Here is a 27,790-nt window from a genome sequence, read left to right as displayed (position 1 = left end):
AATGTTGTACGTAAAGCATACAAAAGCTTGGACACACGTTCTCTTGCTATTAAAGGAGAAAGTCTGTCCAAACTTTAGAATTTTTGACATTTCAACCACACACCTTTTAGCTAATTTAATTTTATTGATGCATTATTTTATTGCTTCTTTTGAGGACATAATGATCGAGGTGGGTGGATCAATCAAATGTCAATATTATCGATCTCTTCAGTTTATTTTTTTTACAAACATGTTGTATTGTTGTATTTTTCAATTATAGTGTATGTACATAAAATACATGAACCAGACTCCTCAGTCAAATATCTGCTTTGTTACATAAAATCTACATCCTGTTGCCGTGGCGACAGAAGCTGCTTCAGACATGGATACACACTGCAGAGACATTGGTGTGTTACTGTAACATGTCAGCCTATCACAGTCGAGACTTGTTTTGGAGTGCAGACGTTTTTTTTTTTTTTTATTTTCTCCCTCACAGACAAGATTTGATCATTCCACAGATGAATTATGCGTCAGACCTGTCTTCTTCTAAAATTCCAGAAAAAGCTGTGGCCTCCACTGTAACGCATGTGATGTTTTGAAGCATTTCCCCCACTTCAACTGTGAAAGAAACAGACATAGAAGCGCGATCAAAAGATGGCGGGGCAGTACCTTCGGCGTGAACATGTGGCGGATCCCATCCATGGAGCCCTCCAGGAGCAGAGAGCGAATCAGGAAGCAAATCAACACCACGTACGGGAACAAGGAGCTGAAGTACATCACCTGAACGCAAACACAACAACAACATGACGTGTGCAGACACTCTAAAGAGAATTAGGTAACCAATAATAACATTATCCCATAGAAAGTAATTCATTCATTCCAAGCTACAAAGGCAAGTATAAAGAGAAGTTAACCACATCATAATAAAACTAGTGCTTCAATACATTATGTACATCTGTATTACGCTGTTTAAGAAACTGACAAATTGGTTAGAAAAATTAGTGAACGTTCCATATTTATTGTCACACTTTTTCCTCTTCCTGTGATGACGTTACAAAACTGGGGCTGTCAATTGAGTAACATTTTTAGTCAAATTAATCACGCTTTTGAAATTAATTCATGATGATTAATCACCATTTGCAACTCTGTCTGAAATAGAAAGATAAATATCAGGACAGGATTATATACAGTGATGTGAAAAAGTGTTTGCTCCCTTCCTGATTTCTTATTTTTTTTGCATGTTTGTCACACTTAAATGTTTCAGATCATCAAACCAATTTAAATATTACTCAATGGCAACACAACTGAACACAAAATGCAGTTTTTAAGTGAAACTTTTTATTAGGGAAAAAAAAATCCAAACCTACATGGCCCTGTGTGAAAAAGTGATTGCCCCCTAAACCTAATAACTGGTTGGGCCACCCTTAGCAGCAACAACCGCAATCAAGCGACTCTCTTACAGCGCTGTGGAGGTATTTTGGCCCAGTCATCTTTGCAGAATTGTTGTAATTCAGCCACATTGGAGGGTTTTCCAACATGAACCGCCTTTGTAGGTTTGGATTTTTTTTCTCCCTTAATAATAAAATGTTTCATTTAAAATGGTAATGTAATGGTTTCCTTTATTTGAACATGCATACAAGTTACATTGGAACTGGAATACATGCCATAATTCAATTCACAGTTCCACATGTCCAAAAGAAGTAGGAAGAAGCAAAGCTTATTTAATCCTGCCCTGTTAAGGATGGATGATGGGCACAATTACAAAAAAAAGTGGAGTTTTCCTTTAAATCAAGCTAAAAGATAGCACACATCTGAAACTCTATTTGCCTAACACTAGTTTATTTAATAGCAGCAGAACATTTGAATCACACTTCAGCCGTTGTCACGCCCTGCTTCTGCCTGCGTGACAGTTGTGTTCATGCTCTTATTTTGTTATATTTACGGTTTTGTTCCACCTCGCACTCGGTCGCCTTTTCGTTCCTGATTTCACGCACCTGCCGCTCATTTTTGTTTTTGATTATTTAGTTCAGCCGACAGTGTCAGTCCTTGTCGTAGCATTGCATGTTTTGCAATGCTACGTTGCTTGATCCCGCTCTGCTCTGCTACATCTGTCAATTAAATGACTTTTACCTGCATTTGGGTCTCATCTCTGCATCCTGAGGTCGTTGCCACAACACCACGCCACACCTTGACAACTGTGTTAGGATGAGGGTTGTGTTCAAAAACACAACACCATATAAGCTGAAGTCACATGGGATTTCCGAGCATACTTACTGTAAATGCAGCAAATGATACTTCTGCATTAAGAGTTACAAAGTGAGTGATAAGAATATCCACTTGTTTTTCTTTTTATATCTGTTTATTTACACCACCCATACATGCATAATAAAGATGTTGTTGTGATGTTCGGAGTGCACAGTCGTCCAGTGACTTTTGAGGCGTATTTATGTGCTTATTACATGACCTTATGCCAATGGCGTATGCAATTCACTATACAATGTTTCAGCTATCTACAAACTATCTAAGCTATCGACAAACTCTATTAATACTAGGTGTGTCACAAGATTAAAACATGACAAAATTTCTTGTTCAGAAAAATTATGTCTGTGGACACTAGGTCTGGGACAATATTAAATCAATTAATTAATCACACAATAAATGAAAATTAACTTGATAATTTTGCCAGCCTAAATATATTGCCTTGTGCATGCGTGTCTGTTTTCCTCATCTCTCGCCTTCAAACAGGCATGACGAGAGCTCACCCACTTTCAGCAACTTGGCGCATTTGTTCCATAGAACAACAGCATGAACAGCGTGAGCCCTTTTGTCAGTCATACAGTCTTTTTGTCCCGGTGGGTAAAGGCGGGGCTGGTAGCATACAAACAGAATGCAGAATAGTGTAACGTAGTAGAAATTAAATCAGTAGATCGCAATATATTGTCATATACTTTTTCATTGTACTTTTCTTAAAAGTAATGTGAAAATCCCGTCTCGTCTCAGGACCCAAGCTCGTGCATCGCTTCGTCTCATGAACTCAGTGTCTCGTGACACCCCTCACTAATACGCATCTTTACCCTTTTCCTTTATTATGAAACAATTGTTAAAGTGGTACATACTGAACACAGGAAGTGAGTTCAGACGGCAGTAGCCCGTTTTGTTTTTGCAATAAAGACATTGTTGATCGACCACCTCCCTGTCATCCTTACAACATCCGTGTAGATGTTACAATATGTTGTTGTAATTGTGTTACAAAAAATAGACCTAGAGTAAGATACTGTATATGGACCTATTTTACCCTCGCCCAGGACACGGGTCACCGGGGCTCCCCTCTGGAGGTAGGACACGCGTCTGGTAGGGCCCAGCACGAAGAAGCAAAATGGGTCCCCCTCCAATGAACTCACCACTCATGGGAGGGGCCAAAGGGGTGCAAAGTGAGTTGGGTGGCAGCTGAAAGCAGGGACCTTGGTCCGATCCTCAGGTGCATAAGCTAGCTCTCGGTATGTGGAATGTCATCTCTCTGGTGGAGAGGGAGCCTCAGCTGGTGCGCAAGGTTATGGTTATGGTTTAATTTATTTCAAACATGCATACAGTTACACTGAATGCTTCATGTTAGAATTCCCAATTGCACGTGTCCAAAAATGAGTAAGAATAAGCAGAGCTTATTTAACCCTACCTATATGTTCACTTCCTGGATTGAACATACACAAATGCACTGTTTACTTACAGTATTCTTCCATACAATCAAAAGCGGTTAATATAATAATAATAATTATTATTATTGTTATTCATTTATTTAGCAAAAAAACAAAACAAACAAAAAGTTCTTCCATTCTCCCCCGTTGATGTCCAGATGCACTTCCTGCCCTCTTTTGTGTTACACTGTGAGGTGGAGAAGCTCCAGCTAGATATAGTCGGACTCAACTCAACGCACGGCAAGGGCTCTGGAACCAGTCCGCTCGAGAGGGGCTGGACTTTATTCCACTCTGGCGTTGAGAGACGTGAGAGACGACAGGTAACCCGAGAGGGTAGTTTACCTTCCATTTTGGGTAGAGGGAGAGGTTGTCTGCACTTATCCAAACAGCACTGCCAACGACCACCTGTTAATAATACCCACACTCTTTGGAGGCCCTAGAGCAGTGGTTCCCTTTTTGAAGCCAAGATCCCTGGTCTCAGATACCCCCCCCCCCCCAAAAGAAGCGAGATATATACATGCCGAATATATATACATATATATGTATACACACACAATACTGTATATGCTTTGTGTTATTATTGGTTATTATTGGTTGTTGGTTTCAATATTTGGTTGGTTTCAATATTTCAGCTATTTCTCATTGTACCTTTGCTGTATTTGTATCATTTTTGCTGCTTTTTCTTTCTGCAGTGATACAATGACAAATGAGCCATGGGCAGATGACCCCAGAGCCGCACGTTGGGCACCCTTACACTCCAATTTTTGCGGCTCTTGGTCCGGGCTGGGGTTGCGGCGTCGGCTTCGTGAGCAAACCACAACTATTTGGCTTGTTGGCTCAGTGTAGTGGACGAGCGATTGCAGATTGAGGAGAGAGGGGCTGGTCAAAGCGCTTTAACAGTCAGCCCTTAACGAGCGGCGTCATCGCAGCTCAAAGATTTTTTTGGAGGTGCACGCCTGTGGAGTTATATTTGTGCCTCAACTTTGAGGTAGCAAAGGCAGACTTTGAGCCCTATTAACGTGGAATGAATACTGTTGTGTGCGCAAGCACATCGTTACAGCGCTCGCGTCCTCACGCCTTCCTCTCTCGCTAAACCTTTTTGCTAGCGTGGGGGTGTGGGTGGGGTCGTGCACGAGGCAAGTCGGTGTACTCGTGTACCTCTGGCCGGGTTTTGGGGACTGGGATCTTTGCTGAGGCTCGCAGGTTTCTGCCTGGACAGCGGCGATTTTTTTTAAAATGTTCTTGTGATGGACCGGCAAAGTCCCAAAGATCGACTAGGACGAGTAGCTCACAATCGAGGGGTTGGTGACCCCTGCCCTGGAGGGAGTACTGTAGAGTGTTCCCTCGGGGGATTCCTAAAGTTCTGCTGGGGGACTTTGACGCTCACATTGGCAATGACAGTGAAACCTGGAGAGGCTTGATTGGGAGGAATGGCCCCCCTGATCTGAACCTGAGCGGTGCTTTGTTATTGGATTTATGTGCTTGTCACATATTGTCCATAATGAATACCATGTTCAAGCATAAGGTTGACCACATTTGCACTTGGCACCAAGACCCCCTGGGCAGCAGTTCGATCATCGACTTCATGGTCGTGTTGTCGGACTTGCGGCCATGTGATTTGGAAACTTCGGCGAAGAGAAAGGTGGAGCTGTCAACCGATCACCACCTGGTGGAGAGTTGGAGGATGCCTGTCAGACCTGGCAGGCACAAACATTTTGTGAGGGTCTGCTAGGAACGTCTGGCAGATTCCCCCTTCAGAAGGAGTTTCAACTCCCATCTCCAGGAGAGCTTTGCCCGTGTTCCGAGGAAGGCAGCGGACATTCAATCCCAGTGCCTAATGTTCCTTGCCTCCATCGTTGAGGCGGATGAGCGTAGCTGTGGCTGTAAGGTGGTCGGTGCCTGCTATGGCTGCAACCCAGAACCCGTTAGTGAACATCAGTGACAATGGATGCCGTCAAGCTGAAAAAGGAGTCCCTTTTTGGGCCATGGGACTCTGGAGGCAGCTGACAGGTACTGGCTGGCCACGTGGTTTACGGCTCTGGCAGTCGTAGAGGCCAAAACTCGGACGTGGGAGCTCGGCGAAGCCATGGAGAACAACATCCGGACAGCTTCAAAGAGATTCTGGACCACTATCCGCCGTCTCAGGAGTGGGAAGCAGTACACTGTCAACACCGTGTATGGTGGGGATGGTGTGCTGACGACCTCGACTTGAGATGTTGGAAGGAATACTTAGAAGACCTCCTCAATCCCACAGACACGTCTTCCAATGAGGAAGCAGTGCCTGGGCACTGGCTCTCCTATCTCTGGGTCTGAGGTTGCCGAGGTGGTCAAAAAGCTCCTTGCTGTCAGGGCCCCGGGGGTGGATGAGATCCTCCCGGAGTTCCTTAAGGCACTATATGCTGTGGGGGAGTCTTGGTTGACACGACTCTGCAGCATCTCTTGGACACCGGGGGCGGTGCCTCTGGAATGGCAGACCGGGGTGGTGGTCCCCTTCTTAGGGTGTGTTCCAACTATCGTGGGACCACGCTCCAAAGGTCAATTCAGGGGGTCTATCTCTCAACTGACCAGGGAACGCCAGGGAGCTGGACAAAGTAGCCGGGGAGAGGTAAGTCTGGGCTTCCCTACTTATGCTGCTGTCCCAAGCCACCCAACCTCGGATAACTGTAAGAAGATGGATGGATGGGTCCTTAATGATGGTTGAGAGTAGTGTGGCGTTAACTGCACATAGTGTATTCTTCCACTGTAACTAGTTCTTGAGCAAGTCTGGTGTTTACGGACTAAAATTAAGTTTTCAATTATTATGGGAGCGTGTATGTAACCATGAAATGCCAAAACTTGTAAGGCTGTAACCTCTGGACTACCTGTAAGATCAGAGACACACCACCAACAACATCCACCCATCCATCTTCTTCCACTTATCCGAGGTTGGGTCGCAGGGTCAGCAGCCTAAGACGAGCAGCCCGACTTCCGTCTCCCTGGCTGTTATGTCCATCCCATCCCAGGATCCTGAGGCATTCCCAGGCCAGTTGAGAAACACAATCTCTCCAACGTGTTCTGGGTCTTCCGTGAGGCCTTTATATTTCCATTAAGCTTTGTTGACAAAGATGATATGGGGATTACTATTATGACTATTAAGTATTAGTCTGGCCCTTGTTGTCTAATATTATTATTAACTAATATTTGCTGTGCTCAGCATCTGTCTGCTAATCTTACAGGAAGTCTTGTGAAAGTAATGCATCATGGCTGACAGTCAGAGGTCATGCTCAGTGGTTTCTTACCACAAAGTCATACTTCTCAAAAACAAGCTCAAATTCTTCTTCATCAACAAAAAGTCTACCTCCCTCTTTTCCTCCCCCCTTTCTTTTTGGCCACACTCATGACAATAAAGCCAAGCCAAAAAAAAAAAAAAAAGCGTGCATTGCCATGGCAACCTGTTCCTTTCACACCCACCCACGTTCACACACAGATATTCCAGGGAAAAAAAGGCTTTGTGCACACAAGAGGAGGAGAGGTTCCATTAATATTCTTTTGTGGTGCACGATGCTGGTTGTACTTCAAACACGCCTGTGGGGGCCCCTCCTCCAAACTTTGGAACCATTTCTACTTGCAAAAAACGACAGGTAGCTGGAGGACACTACACTGTTTATGTTACTAAACCTAAAACAGAATAGTGTCAGGGAAAGATAGCGCTGGACAAAGACTGTGGCTATCAGTGGCATTTCGCGCCGTAAAGGCTAAATAGGGATGTCTGGCACATCTCTTCAAGAGGCCCAGATTTAAGCACCTCCACTGTGGAGGGTATCCATCTTGTTGTGTCTCGGCCCGCCATGTTGGACGCCCCCAAGTTGAGATAAAAGCTGTTCTAACGTGAAGACGTTGAACATGCTTTCAGCTGCAGCTGAGAATACGCTTAGAAGATGCTATCGAGACCACATTTGAACTTGCCTGTTAAGACAGCAACCTACATGTTTTATTTACTTAGCTGTGATTTAGCTTGTTAGGGTTGTAACAGTACATGTGATTATTATAGGATATTATAGGATATAAACAAATACAGTGCAGTCCAGTCTTTGGCTAGCAGCAGCCATGGCTGGTGTTTCTAGCGGCCAGTGTTTCTCATACATCCATTTATTTGTGGCGAACCGCTCATGAACACATCACAGTATAATGAGACCATCTGTGAATGTAGCTTCTAATTACAAGTCTGTACAGCTGGTGGCAGAATGCATCGTCACTCCGCTTGTTAACACACCTGATACGCACCTGGTCTGCTAAGAAATAATAAGACGTAGCATGAGGGATCAGTGTTGTTGTTTAGTATTCAGACCCCTTTATAGACTCTTTTTCAAAAATACAACGAACATTGTTCTTCTCAACGAGCAGTGGGTGCTTCTGGAGGCCCCGGCATCGTCTAAAAGTACTCGTAGGCGGCTCCGTCTTGTTTGTGACATTTAAAAAAAAAAAGACAAAACGAAGCAACAGCAGAAAGTTCATTTGTATTTCAAAACCCATTGTTCTGCTTTTCATGTTTTTTTGACTCTTTGTCTCTCCTACAATGTTATTCCTCTCATACGGCATCCATTACAATTACATGAACATGTATAATCGACAATAATGCTAATTAAACCATGGCGTCACCTGAATACTTAACTTTCATTGATTAACAATAATCATTCACACTGTTTAAACTGCTACTGTTGTCTGTATTGTTGCACTTCCCTAAAAAGAAACCTTGTAAACTACTAGATATAATTTCATATGCAGTTTTTAAAATTTATTATTTGAGAATTTGATTAGTAGAGTAGATACCTGCTAGCAGTTTGCAGGTTGTTCTTCATTTCTTTATTAGCTTCACTCTTCACCCCCACATCCCCATCCCAGCCATCCTCTACTCCCCTCTCCATAACTGATGATCAGGTGAGAAGTCAGCTGAGGAAGATCAAGGCAAGGAAGGCCCCGGGACCGGACGGCATCAGCCCTAGAATCCTCAAGGACTGTGCTGACCAGCTCTGTGGAGTTCTCAGGCACTTGTTCAACCTCAGCCTGAGCCTGGAGAAAGTCCCGGCCCTGTGGAAGACCTCCTGTGTGGTCCCGATCCCAAAGACACCGCGTCCCAAGGAGCCTAACCACTTCAGGCCTGTTGCCTTGACCTCTCACTTGATGAAGACCATGGAGAGGATTATCCTGCAGCACCTGCGACCCCTGGTGGGCACTCAGCTGGACCCCCTGCAGTTTGCTTACCGGCCTCGGATCGGAGTGGACGACGCAGTGATCTACCTGCTGCACAGATCACTGCTACACCTGGAGGACAGCGGGAGCGCTGTGAGGGTCATGTTTTTTGACTTCTCCAGTGCCTTCAACACCATCCAGCCGGCACTACTCAGAGTGAAGATGGAGAGTGTGGGAGTAGACCAACACCTGACTGCATGGGTTATAGACTACCTCACCAACAGACCACAGTATGTGAGGCTCCGTCACTGTGTGTCTGACATGGTACTCTGCAGCACAGGTGCTCCTCAGGGTATGGTGCTCTCCCCTTTCCTCTTCACCCTCTACACCTCGGACTTCACACACAACTCCCCACAGTGTCACATCCAGAAGTTCTCCGACGACACAGCCATCGTTGGTTGTGTTTCAGAGGGGAATGACCTGGAATACAGGACGGTCATCAGGGACTTTGTCAGCTGGAGTGAGCTTAACCAGCTGCAGCTCAACACCAGCAAGACAAAGGAGATGATCATTAACTTCCAGAGGAAAACACCTCACTTTACACCGGTGAACATCCAGGGAGCGGACATAGAGTTGGTAGACAGCTACAAATTCCTGGGTGTTCACCTTAACAACAAGCTGGACTGGTCTGTCAACACCCACGCCCTCTACAAGAAGGGCCAGAGTCGCCTCCACCTGCTGAGGAGACTGAGGTCCTTTGGTGTGTGCAGGACTCTTTTACGGACCTTTTATGACTCTGTGGTGGCCTCAGCCATCTTCTATGCTGTGGGCTGCCAGAGAGGGGGCAGCACGGACAGGGACAGGAGCAGGATCAATAGACTGATCAGGAGAGCGAGCTCTGTCCTGGACGGTCCTCTGGACTCCGTGGAGGAAGTGGGGGAGAGAAGGATGTTGGCTAAGCTGACATCCATCATGAACAACACCTCTCACCCGCTACATGACACTGTTGTTTCCCTGAGCAGCTCCTTCAGCAGCAGACTGTTACACCCACGGTGTAAGAAGGAGAGGTTCCGCAGGTCCTTCATACCGACCGCTGTCAGGCTCTACAACACGTGCACCACCTGAACCATGTTGTAGACACTATGCTTTCTTTACACTGTTCTCTTTACTTGTCTTGCTTGCTTGCTGCTGTAACAAGTAAATTTCCCCGCTGTGGGATAAATAAAGTACATAAATACATACATACATACATTTGAAAAATCCTTGAAGCTGTTTACACAAATGCTAAGTAGTTTTCTCTTTTGCATTTTGCTCCCTTACTGTATCTAAACTGAACTAAAATGTGACCTTAAACCCGAGTGTCACGATCTATGAGTTAGCCCGCGTGACAGTTTAGTGTGTTTACACTTTTATGCCTTAGTTCCTGTTCTATGCTCTTATTTTGGTAGTACTTCCTGTTTTGCCTGGTTTGTGTCCGCCTGCTTTGCTTTCTTTATCTCTTGCACCTGTTGCTAATTTGAGTTGTCCTTCTATTTAGTTCAGGTGCGTGCATCTTTCTTGGTTGTTGCATTGTCGGTGTTGGTGTCTGTGTTTGTGTTGTGTAAGCCTGACACGCTACTGCAAAGCGTTGTGTTTTTTGAGTTCCTGCCGCTGCGCTGCAGCCATCATTAAAACATACGTTTTTCCTGCAACTAGTGCCTGCTTTCTGCATACTGGGGTCATCACCTCTATGCCAAGAACAAGACGTGACAGAATGCAACAACCAGAAGAAGATGACCTCGCAGAGAGTGATTTCTGGACCTGGCAGATCCTAAAGGCTATGGAAGAGGAGTGCACAATGTTCTCTCCAGAGGAGCTGGAGGACATGGTGTGGGGACCGGACGGCACGCTTATTCCTATGGCGTGGGTGTACCCGGGACCCACCAAAGGCACATCTGACCATCCGCGACGCCAAGGCATGTTTGGACCGGCTCCAGCGAGAGGTTCACGGCATAAAAGGGTGAAGCCACTCAACTCCTCCTTGCCACGCCAAGCAGAGGTGCAACTCCCTCTTTGCAATGTTGCTGAGTGCCGGCTGATGGCTCAGCCCATTACGGTCCCCGCTCAGCGTCAGCACAACGAGCTCTGGCTGCCCCCCTCCTCCGTTTCTCCGCTTCCCGCGTCCCGAAGCTCCGAGCTCCAACTGCCCTCTGTTGTTTCCAAGTTGCTTCCCAGGCAACGTCAAGAGGTCAGTTCTCCTCCCGCCCCTGCACCTCGGCTCAAGAAGTGTCAGACTCACCCTGTGCCCACTCCACGCGGTGTGAAGTCACAGACGCCGCTGGAGCCTACACCACACAGCGTCAAGCTTCAGTCCCTCCCGGTGTCCATGTCCCCCAGAGGCCACACCTGGCTGCCTCGAACCTCATAACCCCCCTGTGCCCACCCCACGGCATTTCAAGCCCGTACCAAGACCACGCCTGAGGCCACCTGCAGTTCCGTTCGGGAGGTCAGAGCGGGTGGAACTCCTGACCCACCTCCAAGCCCGCCTCCTCCCTTCCCTGGTTCCGCCGATGGCAGTGAACGGCGTCTGGGATCCGCCTTCGGAACGGGGGGCTAGTACTACCAGCGGTGCGTTGGACGCACATTCCGTCCCGCTTGTGGAAGAGGGGGATGTTGCCATTAGTTCTGCGTCTGAGGAACTCCAGTACGCTCCCTCACCTGCTAGTCAAGACGCAGGGCTCTCTGTAGCTGATCTGGAAGCACAGTCCACTTCTGCTCTTACAAGCCAAGACACACAGCTAGCTCCTGCCGCTGCAAGCCAAGACACTTCTCGCCCCTGTTCCTGCAACACTGGACGCAGGGCCCACTTCTCCGCATTCAAGCTTGAACGCAAAGATCATTCTTCTTCCACCTTCAAGTCAAGATGCAGGGCTGTCTGCGTTAAGAAAAGACTCACAGCCCACTCCGTCTGCTAGCCAAGACGCACAACTCGCTCCTGCTGCTGCTAGCCAAGACACACTGCTCGCTCCTGCTCCTGCAAGACTAAACGCAGGGCCCTCTTCCCCGCATGCAAGCTTGAAAGCAAAGATCATTCTTCCACCTGTAAGTCAAGATGCGGAGCTCACTGCATCAGGAAAAGACTCACAGCTTGTTCCTCCTGATAGCCAAAACGCACAGCTCAGTCCTCTACCTGGAAGTCAAGTTGCAGGGCTCGTGGCAGCAAGCCAAGAACAGCAGCCCGCTTCGCCTATTCCTCCTCCTTCTCGTCCAGTGGACGAGACTCCTGCATATGTTCCTGAGTTCCTGAGCATGAGTTCCTGCCGCTGCGCTGCAGCAATCATTAAAACATACGTTTTTCCTGCAACTAGTGCCTGCTTTCTGCATACTGGGGTCATCACCTCTATGCCAAGAACAAGACGTGACACCGAGGTCATTGTGGCATACTTTTACACCTCTAGAGATTGTCATTTTATTATTACTATTGAGTAGTGACCAGAGGAGTGAGAAGTTGAAATAATGGCTACATTATGATGGCTGACTGTGGTCGTGACGTAAGACAAGGGGATAATAGCAAACTCAACTGCCAAAAGAATCAAAGATTATTGCTGCAAGATTAAATAGTGTGCCCATTTTTCCAATTATCACCGGCTTGACTTTGACCTTGGAAGTGGCTAATGCTCGTCATATGACACGAGAAATGGCCACCCAGGAAAGCGGTGTGTGCAAACGACAATGGGCTAATCCTGCCGGATGCTAGTCACGCTACTGTCAGCTTTGATAGTCCAGGGTAACACAGGTAAAATGGAGTAATACAAAAATCACATGAGCTGCAGGATCACGCAGAGGAGCACGTCGGTTGGGGCATTTTGGGACAAGGCATCCACACAAACAGCCAGCGCTCGGTAAGCTCCTGCCTTAAAAGTGAGCTAATGAGCTGTGAGAGCATTTCCAAAACAAGAAAAAGTCTTTTGTTTGGGTCACTGTTCCAAACATCCAGGGTGCAAGTGCTATATTTAAACCGCTATGCAGGCCAAGCTGCAGTGTAGTAAGTAAGACCTTTCCTCCACTTGTACAAAAGCAAGAAGGGGTTCCTCCTTACCTTCCCAGAGGACTGGATTCCCTTAATCATGGCCAGGCACACCATGGACCAGGCGGCCAGAAGGCACAAAGTCATCTTCCAGTTGAGTCCTCCGCTCTCTGAAATGCTGTTGGAGATGTCCAGAGCCTCGCGGTACCAATAGAAGGTTGTGGCCGAGCTCTTCTCGCACTCTGGCACCACGTCTGCTCGTAGACAGTGGTTAATGTAAGCATAATTTACCGTATTTTGAGTCTTGTATGATTTGCTCTTACATGTGCTGTTCTTGTTCTTGACAAGTGGACACTCGTGCCATGGCAGAGGCTGCTGGAAGGACTGCGAGAAGTAGAAGAGACTCCAGCTGATGATGACATTGTAGTAGAGAGCCACGAAAAAGCACACCTATATGACAGACACAGAACATCATCAGCATGGACCAATGACATCAAATTGATTAAACTGCCAAAATCTGGAGCGCTATTAAAGATTAATGGTCTTAAAGGGAAACTGCACTTTTTTAGGAATTTCGCCCATCATCCACAATCCTTATGAGAGAAAGAAACATGTCTTTATCTTTTCTGTGCATTCTAAGGTTATAAAAAAGGTAAAAAAGGTATATTCATGATAACATGTAATACTTACTATTACTTACGAAGTATTTTGCCGTACGTTGGTCATTTTAAGCTTTACATGGGTGCATTGATTTCACAGAGCAACATAGAAACGAACGCTACACCTAGCGTTAACTTTTCCAAACTCAAAAATAAAAACACAGCGGCAGGTCCAATATGTAGCGTTAGCTTTCGGTAGTGGCCTAATGCATTGTGAGTGTGGCGGTGCTGACGTGCTGTGAACAAATGTGTGGTTAAGCTAGTCATAGTGTGGCTTCTAAAAACAATATGCGTTCAAAAGAGCGTCTTTGTCACATACTGTACACATGAACGCACAGGTGACAGAGCGCAGGAATACGACGGGGGACAAATATATAACGCCAAGCGCTTTGTGAGGTCTGATTTTTTTGAGAGGGCATTTTTGTGATTCAAATGTATTAATCTTTTGAACGCATATTATTTTGAGAAGCCAAAGTCTTTACTTAATTAGCACACTGCCTTTTTACCACACACGTCAAACAGCGATGTAATAATCTCTCTGGAAAAACTCCAGGCTTGAACTGGCGGATGGTGGGTCTGCATTCATTTTGTGCTTTTAATTTGATGTTAATCATGTCTTAGTTTTACACAATACATAATACATAAGATAAATTAGATCGCTATAATGTACGATCTCCTTGTCATGCCAGTAACGTTGGAAGCCATCTGGACCATCAAGGTTACATTTTTTCTCATCAGAGAATAAAACTTTTTTCCACCTTTCAATGTCCCGTGTTTGATGCTCCCTGGCAAAGTCTAAGCGGGCAGTTTTGTGACATTGAAGGAGACAAGGTCTTTGAATTAGTTTTTTGTTTTTTAAACCCTTTTTCCACAGATGCCATCTGATGGTTATTGCGCTGCAGTCGGCACCAGTAAGGGCCTTAATGTGGGTGGAAGACCGCCCTGTGTCTTGATGGACAGCCAATTGGATCCTCCGGCTCAGCGCAGGTGTGATTTTTTTGGGGTCTACTGCTTGACTTTTTTGTTCCATAATGCTCAGGATCTTTAAAAAAATGAAGAATGACTGATTTACTGCACCCAACCTCAGCAGCAATGGCACGCTGCGAGAGGCCTTGCTTATGCAGCTCAACAATCCGACCACGTTCAAAAAGAGAAAGCTTCTTAGCTTTAGCCATCAGGAGGGCATGACAGTGTGAATGCCTGACAGAAAATGACAGTTTTGAGCAGATTTTGGCCTTTATAGCCTGTGGTCTTCAACTTTTGATCAGCTGATAAACAGCCTTTTTCAGTTTAATTGTTGTTTTCAATAAATTACTTTTTCAAAATGCTTTTTGTCTCACTCCCTCTTCTTGTTTTTGCATATTGTAGCTCTACTTATAACCTTATTAAGATCCAAATGTGCAAAATGCAAATTCTAGCAGTTTTTCAACTGGTCTTAAGATTTTGATCAGGAGTGTATTTGAGGTGTGGTTTTAGCATTTATAGGTAGCATTGTCCAAAGAAGCTAGCAAACATGGCTGCCAGCTACACAAATTGTGACTAGCTGGGTAGCATACTTATGTTGATATGAAATGCAAATGTGTCCATATTATGGTCAAAATGCCGTTTCTAACTAAACATGTTACTTTCTAGCACTTATAAGTGTGTGACTCACCACGCAGCTAGCAAAGCCGATGCCCCCTAGGCGAGGGCTAATGTAATTCCACACCCCGATGCTGCCCCGCCGGATGCGCTGTCCCACAGCAAGTTCCAGAAAGAAGAGTGGGATGCCAATCAACACCAGCAGGATTAAGTAGGGCACCAGGTACGCCCCTAGTGGCCACAATAAGACAACCACTGAAGTTAGAACAGGAAGAGGAAACATTTTATATCTCATTTTACACAACCACTTCTTTAGCCTTTCAGTTCCATCAATGTGCAAACAATAATACAGTATAAAACAAAACTCATCCAGTTTGACTTTTGTTTAGGTTTAATTCTTGTTTGGAGTTTTTTTATTTTCTTGAATGAATTAGCAAGTTTCGCAGCGGCCATTATGTAACAATGTCCTAAAATTTTGAAATGTGTAATATCATGCCCGTAATCTCTCCAGTCAGATAAAGCACCAAAAGACCTTTAATTTGATACCTACTTCAGTATTAAAGAAGTTACGGTAACTTTTGTGGCGAGGTATTATGCTGTCGCTCCCTACTGTTTTACCAGTGAAATAAACTGTGGTCGAGAATGCAAATTTCTGTATCCTTCTAAGATTCTTCTTTATCTAAAATCAATTACATTTTCGACACTTGTAGATTTCAGCTTATGGAAAGTATGAGAGGCTTATTACCTCAATTGACTTGAAATACTTAAGCCAAAATAAAACGCCACAAGAAGATGTAGCAAGATGAAGATTTAACTGGCTTAGAGTGGCCAACGTATAGATGTGTGTGTTCGAGTTCAACAACACTGCAGTTTGTCTTCACTTGTCATCCTTTGTTTATCACGGTTAATTGGTTCCAGATCCGACAGTGATAAGTGTTATTTCTGCCAAGTAGGATTCCTTATTCATAAATGTAGTATTTTCGTATTTAAGAGCATGGAAAACCTGTTTACGACCTTCTAAATACGTTTTTTAACATTATTAGAGCCATGAAACAGCCACATGAAGTAACACCTCTAGTCAGTCACCTTTACCCTTGCATTACCGAATATATAGTAGACATAATAATAGTAAATTATAGGGATGTCCCAATCTGCTATTGATATCAGCGGAATCTCTCATCTCCGATATTGGCACTCTGATGAAAGCATTCCATTTCAGACAGCGACTGGATAGAGCGCATGTGATCACAACAACCGTGTTTGCTCGTCTGCTAACAAAGTGGTGAAGAGCGTGACTATGGCAGTAAAAAAACGTTGCAGCTGAGTGCAAAACCTGTCGCAAGTTTCCCGTGGTGGCACAGAACTGAGGAAGTTTAATATGATGAACCTCATCATGCATGTGAAATGGCATCACACTGGAAAACTCAGGCAAAAAAGTCATGAGCTATAACAGAAAAGAGCTCACCCCTGTGAGTAAGGTCGGGTTTAAACGCTTAATTGAACAGCTCAAACCTCGCTAAATTACGCCTAGCTGCCACTACATTGTGGATAAAACTATAACCCACATCCATAAAGAGGTAAATGGGTGACTTTTTCCTCATACGAACTGTTGTGGACTATTGTTCTATGTTTGAGTAATATCACTTGATCAAGCCTTTTCTAACATTCCACACTACAAAATAAGTAATAAAAGTATGCATGAGCCATGCTTTTCCAACATTACACGTTACATAATGAATAATAAAAGTATGTATGATTCATGTTTACATCGGATCAATATCGATATCGGTCGATATTGAAGGCTGCAATGCCGGTATCGTATCGGAAGTGAAAAAGTTGTATCAGGACACACCTAGTAAATAAGCCATTTACGACATAAATAAGACTTGTTCTCGTGTGTGTTGCTATAAATGTGTTCCCTAGGGGAGCAGAGTGAGTGTGGACAGGAAGTGATGTCGGGGCTTCAAAGTTGAGTTTCAACTTGCCGTGAGTTCCGGCCTCAACAGGAGGCTGTGTTCTTAGGGATTATTGTGCCTGTTGTGAGATAATTCAAACCTACCATAAAAACCTCTCGTTCTGGTTCCTACTGGTTCCTACTGGTTCCTACTACAAATCGTGGGACGTCACCATGTCACAGACCAATCCTACTCATAGTGTCAAAAGAACTACACACAGCAACGCAATAGGTGGATAAAAAGAGCCAAGACAGTGAGCTAAAATGCAAAGTTGCTGATATCTCCCAGGCAATTCCTACTGTTGGCTTTTCAAGCGCATTGAAAGGTTGCATTTGTTTTGCAATGTAGCGAGCGACAATGTGAACGCGCACCATTTTGCGATGTTTGATTTAATATTTACGCCGTCGATCAGACGCCTCAGTAAGCGTTGACTGTCGGGAAGAAGGCTTTACTTGACATCCACACCGGAACTGTGGCATTCGGCTTAGAAACGATTACTCTTGTGCCTTCATTCATAATCGTGTCTGCTAGCTAACTGCTCGCACTCCGTGTACGTAGCCCCCGCCTCCACTACTGGGACAAAGAGGCTTAATAGGCTATCTGAGAAGATGCTCGCACTCTTCTGTGTTTATTTCATATGGAGCCAAAATAAGATACATTACATCACTATAATGTACGAACCCCCCGGTCCGTGGGAGATTTGTGGGAACACAAGCCGGTCCGTAGGTCGAAAAAGGTTGGGGACCACTGCTGTAGAACACTACATATTTTCAATGTGTTTAGATGCGTCTTTTGAATGCCTTTCTTTGTATTTTAGTTCAATTAGCCACTCTTACGATTGAAAATTCTTAAATTAGCAAAAAAATTTAATATTTGCTTAAATATACATATTTTTGACTACTAATAGACCGTATTCAACCACAAAACAGCATGATTTATTGAATATATCTATTTAATATCCATCCATCCAATCATTTTCTATGCCGCTTATGCTAATTAGGGTCGCGGGGGTATGCTGGAGCCTATCCCAGCTGACTTCGGTACACCCTGGACTGGTCGCCAGCCAATTACAGGGCACATATAGACAAACAACCATTCACACTAATATATTTTTGAAAAAACGTGATAAGAGTGAAACCGAAAAATTCGAACCGCCAAGTGGTGACTGTACTTGGTGGATTTATTATTAAGATGTGGCAACATCTGACAAAGTTATGTATAGGTTTCACTTTCTTCTCATCGCATTTAACATAAAAAACGGGGCGTTCAAGTACCGCAGAACAAAGTGCGAAATCTTAATGCTTGACAAAAACATTATCAATGAAACAAAGACATAAATGTGAAAATTGTGGGCGTTCTAAGTCTGACATGAAAGCACGTATTGCTCTTCTCAACAAGCAGCAGATGTTGCTGTGAGCCTCTTCTCAAAGCACTCACAGGTGGCTCCGTCTTGTTTGTGACATTACAAAAAAACGACAAATTGTATTTTTTTGTAGTTGTCGTGTTTGTCCTCGTTTTTTGTCTCCCACGTTTTGCCTCTCTCCAACAGCGTCCATTACAACAACGGCACATGCACCATGGCAAATTATGCAACCCCCCCCCACTGCCACATATAGATCGCAGTCGTAAGAATATGCTCAGAGGACCATGGTCCACTTTCTAGACCGAAAAAAAAAAAGATAAAAATAAAGTCACCGTTTATCCATAAATTGTATGCCCTTTCATTCGTCAACTACACCAGATTGGGTTTAACATATTTAATAAAGGGGTAAAAGGTGAAGTGGCCCCCCTCTTTTCAAATTTTTCTGTATGTGGCCCTCTGGGAAAAAAAGGCTTGGGCACCCCTGATGTAATGTGTGTAATCAAATAATTGTGGTAAGCACTAAAGGTAGAGTGGAGTGTACAATTACAGATGCTGCACATTACAGACATGGTGCTCTTCTCTAGAATTAAAGTCTCTGGGGAGATGACAAAAACTAAAACAGTCTGTAATAGTGATGTAATAAATATAAAAAAAAGCTGGCAGGGAGGGTACGTCTTTAAGGACTCCTCCAACGTTTAGGCCTGAGATGGGAGAAATGAGCGGCACAAGTGTTAAAAAAATACTGCAAATATAACTTGAATTTTCTAGCTACGTGTCACAGCATTGCACAATCTGCCATGCATGTACTGTATTGCATTATGTTAGTTTACTCCTAAACTGTTTGTTTATGGTATGGACAGACAGGACGTTCGTTCCTGAGTCATGCCGCCCCTCCCGGGTGTAGTTCATTCCAGGCAGGACGTTGCTGTGTTAACAATTACATCATCTTATTTTAGTTCATTCTGGGGAGAGGCTTAGACATCAGTAGGCATCAAACTTCCACCATCTGTGGTCTCCATTGTCTTTACAAACAGCAGCAAAAGCAAACACTCTTCTATTTGTGCCTTTTATCTTTAGCAGAAATAGCCTGAAAGCGCAAGATCTTTCTTTGCCAGAAAAAAAACCCTCACCAAGTGGCTGTCAATTTCAAATTCCCCGTCTTAAATGTATTTTACAGTGTGACTGAGTGAAGCAAAAAGATACAATTTCAAGCGGCTGTCTTGGAAAAGAGAGGCGTCCCATCTACTCACGGCTACTTTCAAAATGTCTGCCCCCTTCCTGCTACAAAGGATAGTTATACAGTAATCAGTGAAGAAGATATCCCCATTCGTCTTGGGGTTATCATGTCAACACATTCTGTGCTGATTCATCCAGGTTCCATCGGGGGATTTTACGCTTGAACCTTGGTTAGCGCCCTTAATCCGTTCCAGAGGGTCTGACTCTTAACAAAATGTACTCTAACCAAACCAATTTTTCCGATAAAAAATCATGTAAATTGAATTGATCTGTTCAAAAAAGCCAAAAATGTGAGCAGCAAGATGTTTGTATAGTTTTACATGCAGAAAACAATTTGAAACATATAGCTGATGAATGAAAGGGATAAATGAACATATAAGGTTACTTTTACCTTCATTGAAGACGTGATTGTTGCCAAAGACACGATGTGGCAGCGAGATCAACACGGACACCACCTCCGTGTTTTGTCATGAGTTATTGCTTTAATTCTGTAGTGTTTCTCACCTCAAGTAACCCAAAATTGAGAAAAGTAAAAACAAGTAAGTGTCACCATTTTGATAAAAAAGGTGGCTCCCCGACCACTTCGTCCAGCTCCCCCCCGGCGGATCCCGAGGCGTTCCCAGGCCAGTTGAGAGACATAGTCTCTCCAATTATAAAACTATAAAAATGGGTTTTGTGTTAACATTTTTGAGACTTGTGCTGTAAATGTGTAGAAAAGAACTATAGAGCCAACCTCTGATGACGTCATAGACGGGCGACAGAGCTGACTTCCCGTTCCACGTATGCTAATAGGCTGCTAATAAATAAATCAATTAACCGCACTATAAATAAAAACAAACTCAATAACTTTGTCGGCCTCGATATATTGACATGTGCATGCGTATTTGTTTTCCTCCTCTCTCTCTAACAAAGAGGCTGGATGATCTAAACACCTGGGTGCGTGCGTTGGTTCTACAAGTATAGCGGAATGAACCGAGTGAGTGAACCCTCCAGTCGGTCATTCAGTCTCTTTGTCCCAGTGAGGAGAGGCGCGCTACGCGCTTGCAAGTGCACTACTTGCTACAGTAGCTGCATGTGTCGTGTGCTATACGATCAAATACTTTTGCGTGCCTGATCTGATGTCAATTTGCGCATCGTCATTTTGTGATATGAAAAAGCTTGTGACAAGGACAATTAAATAAGTAACACAAAACTGTGGAACTTATGTTTCAGTCATTTCCCAAGTACAAACACGTCATTGTGCACCAAACGCATTTTGCTGCATCCATGACCAAACTCCGACCAAACTTTACACCCCATTAAACATAAACAGCGTATTCCACACACAATGTTGCTAAAAGTGAATCAAGGACTGTATATGCAAATGAGCTGACATCAGCATTAACACATGACGTGAACTTCATTTTTTTGGTCAATATTCAGACAATAACAAAAGTGAAACTGATTCAAAATTAGAAATATTGTGATTGTGATTTGTATTTAAGTGCAATTTTTGCTTACAGAGACTCAGAGCCCATTTTATTTTCATTGTTTTTTTTTGTCTTTTTGTTTATTTACTTTATTATGTTGTTTGTTTTTTAATTTATTTCATTTAAAAGCTCTTGACATTCCAATTACAATGTTAAATACTCTTGGGAAATTAAAGTTTACTGCTTTTGATATGGTGTACTCACATTACTATGCCATATATTATCATTACATCGATGAAAAATGGTCTTAAAATAATGTTGATAATAATATAATTTATCTGTAATAATTTGTAGAGCAATTGCCATCCAGCAAAATGTGTTATCGTGACAGCTTGTAATAAGCTAATAGGCTGCTAACAAGGTTGTGATAAAAAAATACATTAAGAACACAGATGTACTCGCGCAGTGTATTAATAACACAACAAGACGCGCGTCATATTGTACGCTATCCGGAAAATGTCCACAAACAGAGGCAAAATTGTTAACTGAAAAACACGCTAACAGAGGTTCCGCTGTACCTCTTAGCATCCTACTGTGACGCTGACTGTATGTATGATTGTGTGTGATACTGTAAACCTGACCATTTACAACTATATCCTATGCTATAATATAATAGTTATATAATAGTTAGCATACAGCAATATGGTGATAAAAATTATATATATTCCTTTTATCAAGCGTTTGTGCATGCTAGCAAGGACGTGTCTATTTAGCATGCAAAGGACACCATAAAAGGAAATATGCCTTGATAGATGAAAGGTAATGATGTAAATATTACACAGGTTTCTGGTGTGGTCTAATAATGCATTAACACACACACACACACACACACACACACACACACACACACACACACACACACACACACACACACACACACACACACACACAGAGGGCCTGCTCAGGTTCCAGACGTGTCATTTTAATTCAATTACACTTGAACGCAGCAGCAGGCCCAGACACATTTAAAACAGACTCCATCCTGGCTCATGCAAGCAACATGACTCACTACATGGGTGTGTAAAGTACTGGAAATCCTACTGTACACTTCTATGAACACTGCACACTTGTAGAATATGAAGAAAAAAACCTTGCAGCCTTGCATCATTTCTAGGCCATCTTTTACCCACCATAGGCATGTTAAACCGCAGATGTGTCCTCAAAAGAACCCTCACCCAACACTAAAAATAACACGCAGGCTTAACACACACAAAAAATCAGTTTGCCCATCAAAACAGTTGAACTGTTGCTTACTTTAATGAATGTTTAATTGTGTATCAAGATTTAAAGGTGCTGTTAAATACAACCTATTATTAGTTTAAAAAAATGCATATTCATGCAAATTGTATGCATTTTTTGCCTAAATTAAGCATTTTCAAGCATACAAATGTGTGTAAATGACCTAAAACACAAATATAAGGCATTCAGAAGACACATTCAAAGATGTTGTGATGATATTGTAGTATTCTACACTGGTCACTAGATGTCAGTGATGTTACATTGATGAGACAATGGCCACTGCAATAAGTACTGTACAGAACAGGAAGTAAAACCAAAGAACAACAAAAAGGAACTCTATGTTAAAGTTGGCATGTTGGCCACACAGTCAAGAGATCGGGAAGACCTGGGTCCGAATCTCCGCTTGGGCATCTCTGTGTGAAGTTTGCATGTTCTCCCTCCGCATGCGGTTTCCTCCAACATTCCAAAAACATGCATGTTAGGTTAATTGGCCCTGTGATCGGCTGGCAACCAGTCCGGGGTGTACCCCGCCTCTCGCCCAAAGTCAGCTGGGATATGCTCCAGCATACCCCTGTGACCCTAGTGAGGATAAGCGGCATAGAAAGTGGATGGATGTCTTATTTTCTTTTATTATGTCCAATATGTTTTATTTTCTCTTATTCTATTATCTACTATATTGGTAATACGAGTGTAAAGGTGACTATAGGGGTGTTATTTAATGTCTGCAGGGCTCTAATAATGCTAAAAACTGTATTTAGAAGGTCACAAACAGATTTTATATGCTATAACTATGCAAATATTCGATTTGTAAATAAGGAATCCTACTTTGGGGATAAAGGCTTACCCAAATCGGGTCTGGAACCAATCAACGGCGATAAACAAGGGATTATTGTGCCTTTATATTCGCCATCCACAGGTTAGCAAACACCAAATACACATGTAAATCTACTGCATACTGTAGTAGATAGTAGAACTCTACTACACTACAGCTAAAGTAAACTACACTAATTCTCAAGTTCGGCACGCAACTTGGTATTCAAGTTCCTCAAGGTACTTTTTGTGTGTTTGTTTTAAATAATGAATGCAGAAAATCTATTTTAAGCAACAGGCAATATTAACTGACATAATAATGTCAGTGTGGCGCAGAAAAATAATGTTCCCAACATAAAGGTTTCAGCAAAATGAATATATTACAACTTTTTATCTTAAAAAATGTATTGGCGATAAAAGATGCTCAGCCTTAGTTTTTAAAGTGAAGGCACTCTGGGAAATGCAACTCGTCACATGACTGTCACTATAGAACTGATAATTGATTGTTACCTGATTCTACCTAAGGACGTCACTTTTGTTTTTTAGTTAATTTTTTCCTTTATTACGTCTCCTCTAAATGTGAGGCAGACTCTTCTAATGTGTCAAAGAAAAGAAAAGCAAAAAGTGAAGTGAAATTACATATAAAACTCATATGGAAAAGAAATTCAAAAAACTAAACCAAAACTAAACTAAAAATATCGATATCTTTTCCATATGGGAATGCTCAGAAAGTAGAGAAATTCCGATCAACATTGGCTGCATGCCCTGTCCAAGTCGCTCATCATCGAAGATAAAGACAGGGTTTCCGCTACATGTAATTGTTCGTGGCGGTCTGCCACTATAAAATAAAAGCCACCACACTTTAAAAATTAGTTGTTTTTTTTTTAACTTGAAAACAATTTTAATATATTGTATGAATGGATATATATGCTATATAGATACATATATAGTGTATTATTTACACATATTGATCACAATTAGTTTGAAAACTATTGAAAATATCATAAAAATGTTTCACTGTGCTTTATTTTGATAAGCATGCACCGGAATCGCCTGTCTGCCTCGCTGGCGCTTGCGCATGTCTGATTAGATACGCAACATGTCTTGTGTTGCCTTTCAATTTATTTCTTATTATCGGACGAATGAACAATAGAACAATGTGTAGTCAATTGACAACAGCTTGTCACATGGTGAGCCTATGCCAGCGTGTGTGATGGTTCATGTTTCACTCTCCTTCCACTTTCTGGCATTTTTGTTTACATGCCTGGCCCGCTACGAGCTACAAGCTACAAGCTACAATCATCATCACAACTTACTTTTTTAGAGTGTCAGTTAAAAATCTTGCTCTCTTGTTATCATTATAACACTTATGGCTTGTCTTCAAAACACTAGTTGTGTGTCGAAGTTGTGCAAAAAGAAACACGTAGTGTGTACGGCTTTAGACAGTGACGCTATCACAGGGGTCTCCAACAGGTAGCTCACAAGCTGATGTTGAGTAGCTCACCAAAGAATATTTGCGTCACCTCTTAGTATTATATGTAATGACAAATGAGCACACTGAGTGGAGATGTGCTTTGTAAATAAAGTGCAGTTTAAATGTTGGCAGTGCTCTCAGCAACTTTGCCATTAACACTCCTAATTAACGGCTCCTATGAAATGGACAGTGATAACTAGGCAATGTAGTGGTGTCATTACTGAGACTTTAATGGGAATTTAATTTCATAAGCTCAGGTAGTAATGCTAAATTTTTACTGACAGAGCTATTCATTGATATTTGTGCTTATAGCTGAGCTGTTTCTAATGCTAAGACTGAGTTCATTGAACGCCTTTCTGACAATGTCAACCAAGCACAAAGTCCAGTGGTTTCACCAAAAATTTAACCAACTAAATTCAAATGATTAAAGAATATCCAAAAAGGTGTGCTCTACTCACCTCCTCCGTTCTTCTGGCACAGGTAGGGGAACCTCCAGACGTTGCCAAGGCCTACAGAGAAGCCAACTTGGGCCAGGATGTACTGGAGCTTGCTGTTCCAGGCTGGGCGCTCCTCCTCCTCGCCGTCTGAGCCGCCTTCCTCCACGTCGCAATCCTTGCCCTCGCCGTCATGGTCGCCAACGATCAGCGAGCTCTTCTTGAAGGAATCGTCACAGGCGTCCTCGTTGGAAAGAAGGTCTCTGGCCGACTCTGTGACATCGTCGTCAAGCTCTCTCTTGACGGCCTTGCTGTTTTTTGGCATTTGATAAAGTAAACGGAGGCAAAGGGTGGAATGTCTTTTTTGCGTGGTCAGGACAGGTGAAAAGTCCTCCTTTGAACTTCGCAGTCTTTTGACAAAGAGTTTATTTGAGTCCGTAGAATATGGGTGAGTCTGAAGACGGTTTTAGTTCGTCATTATCACCAGCAGATCTGTGGAGCACAAGTGGCAATTGAAGTAGACTTAAAAGAGAGTAGTACAGGCCCCACGTGAAATTCACGTGATTATAAAGCTAGAAAAAACCTGAATAGTGATCTTTTCATTGGGGGGTCATTGCTGGGAAAACGAACGGCGTGGGAACATCAGTTGTTAACAGCTGAGTGGGAGAGCCTCATGCGCTGGGATGGACAGTATCATGTTTCCTCCTGAATAAATGATGGGGGACAACATTTGCATACAAACCCAAACACTCCTTGTCCTCACAGCTGTGTACATCCACATCTGATGTTAGCGCAGCTTCTAATGGACAACTTATTAGGCACACACACAAATAAAATAATGCTCACTTTTGATTGACACTGTCAGATACGTACAATAACCAAAGGCGAACATTCCTAAGGTCATGCAATTCAGAATTTGACCGACATTTTCAAGAAAAAAATGCACCTCAAAAGGATTAACACTGCTTTTTCTTTGTCTTTTTAGCTGCACTTCTTCCAAAAGAAGGATAACCATCAACAAGGGGTGTTAAGAGAACATTAGATTATTGTGGTTGTCATTTTTAGTGGTGTTTTATTGTTTTTACTTTGTACTAACACTGCATCACACTTTTTTACCCGTTTCATGATACCTATAGATTGACCCAGGAACAGATCATTTATATTTCCATTACTTCCTATGGGATTGTTTTAATTCGCAACAAAACTTAGGTTTCATACATACCAAGAGATGTTGAATTATCGCCATAAGACAGTAAAAACATCCAAAACAGTCCTAAGTGCGATGCAGTACAGCAAGCACAAGTGTCAATCAAAAGTGAGCATTTCTGTATTGGATGCCATTAGACGGTGTACCTAATGAAGTGGCTGGTGGTGAGTGGCGGAAAAGACCCAAGGGTGGGGACCGCACCACGCGGTAGGTAGTGGATAAATATGCGCACCATCTCCATCTTAACGCTATATATTTATTACAATTAATGTGCCAACCGGATCTGTGGTGCAGAACAGAACCACTCCCGCGCCTTGCTTAACATGAGGATTATGTGATTAGTAGATTTACATATTTACAGGTCACAGATTAGCCTGGTTAGTGCTGGGCAAAAGCAAAGTGGGGGCCAACGAGGATGCTGAGTAACCTTCACTGCGGCGTGGAAAAGGCAGCGATGACACGGTGGACTGGTTTATTACACAATAGCTAAATTGGAAAAAAAAACTGTATAAAGCATACACCACACCACGCTGCCGGCCCATATGAGGGCCTGCGCGCGCTTGTGTAAACCTGGATAAATAATAATGAATCAATCACATAAATAAATAAAATTGATATTTAAATCGAATGGGTTGTTGTAAGAGCACACAATTTTCCCTTTGAGAAAGAAATGAGCATCCTCCCTGCCTCCCAGGCTTCATGACGTCCATGTGATATTTCATCATTCTCATCCTCATCATCACACGCTCTGATATCACACTCTGTCTCCACACACACGGTTATGGGGATGCTGGGAACTCACCTGTGCGTCGAAAGCGATGATTGTGCTTGAGGTGATGCGTCTCAGGGAATGAAATTATGGGCCGTCATGCATGGGGGGGACATGTTCATAGCTGACACGGTGGTAGCCGGTGTGACTCTCTCCAGGCTCAAAGCCCTCACTTCTCCTGCCAGCCGCCCCGAACATTGCACCTATACGGGGGTGCTCCCGCTATCAAGCGGCGCCCAGCTGCCGTCTCTCCCCTCATTACACACACTTTCATCTCGCATTCATTGATGTAATATTTTACAATACGATTCTTGCTATTTAAGTGTCGTTTTACGGATCATTCGGAATTTTCTTTGTGTCTTGCTTTTGGTGAGCCACCTTCTATTTGTCCACTTGGTACGGTCCACTACTAGCTTGTCTTTACGGAAAGGGGCTGGCTCTGAGGAAAGCAATGTGCCTCTGTTTGTAAACCTACCCTGCATTGCACGTCTCCGAAATGATAGCCAATATGCTTTTAAAACACCAAGTGTTGGTCAATATGTCGATATTTTCTTTTTTTTCCAAGAATGTAGGTTGTCCACCATGTATACATTTATTGTTATCGTCATGACACTAATGTCAAACTGCTTATTCATACCGCATTAAAGAAATACAGTGACCGACAGGGGCAAACGCGAAGTGAAGTCCAAATGCTCTGAACCACAGCAGAAAACAGGTGAAACGGAAAATGCTGTAAATTAACTTTGCG

At 43.2% G+C, this 27,790-nt stretch overlaps 1 protein-coding gene across 3 annotated transcripts in view; it reads right to left on the bottom strand.

The window, feature by feature from the left end:
• Positions 1–27,348, bottom strand: part of slc6a15 (solute carrier family 6 member 15) — a 32,458-nt gene extending 5,110 nt beyond the window's left edge. The window contains exons 1-6 of one of the 3 annotated variants that reach the window (XM_054776025.1): positions 27,076–27,348; positions 25,650–25,771; positions 25,091–25,558; positions 15,160–15,317; positions 12,919–13,296; positions 649–759 (exon numbers count right to left, since the gene is read on the bottom strand). In XM_054776025.1, the coding sequence (XP_054632000.1) occupies positions 649–759; positions 12,919–13,296; positions 15,160–15,317; positions 25,091–25,391 (948 nt within the window). In that variant the 5' untranslated portion in view covers positions 25,392–25,558; positions 25,650–25,771; positions 27,076–27,348. The remainder of the gene's footprint in view (positions 1–648; positions 760–12,918; positions 13,297–15,159; positions 15,318–25,090; positions 25,559–25,649; positions 25,772–27,075) is intronic. The other 2 variants (XM_054776026.1, XM_054776024.1) reach the window with 2 other exon arrangements.
• Positions 27,349–27,790: the final 442 nt, after the last annotated feature.

Source organism: Dunckerocampus dactyliophorus, chromosome 5, assembly GCF_027744805.1.
Source record: "Dunckerocampus dactyliophorus isolate RoL2022-P2 chromosome 5, RoL_Ddac_1.1, whole genome shotgun sequence".
NCBI lineage: Eukaryota > Metazoa > Chordata > Actinopteri > Syngnathiformes > Syngnathidae > Dunckerocampus > Dunckerocampus dactyliophorus.
The sequence above is the reverse complement of the archived record's forward strand: the minus strand, read 5'-3'. Positions and strand labels throughout refer to the sequence as shown.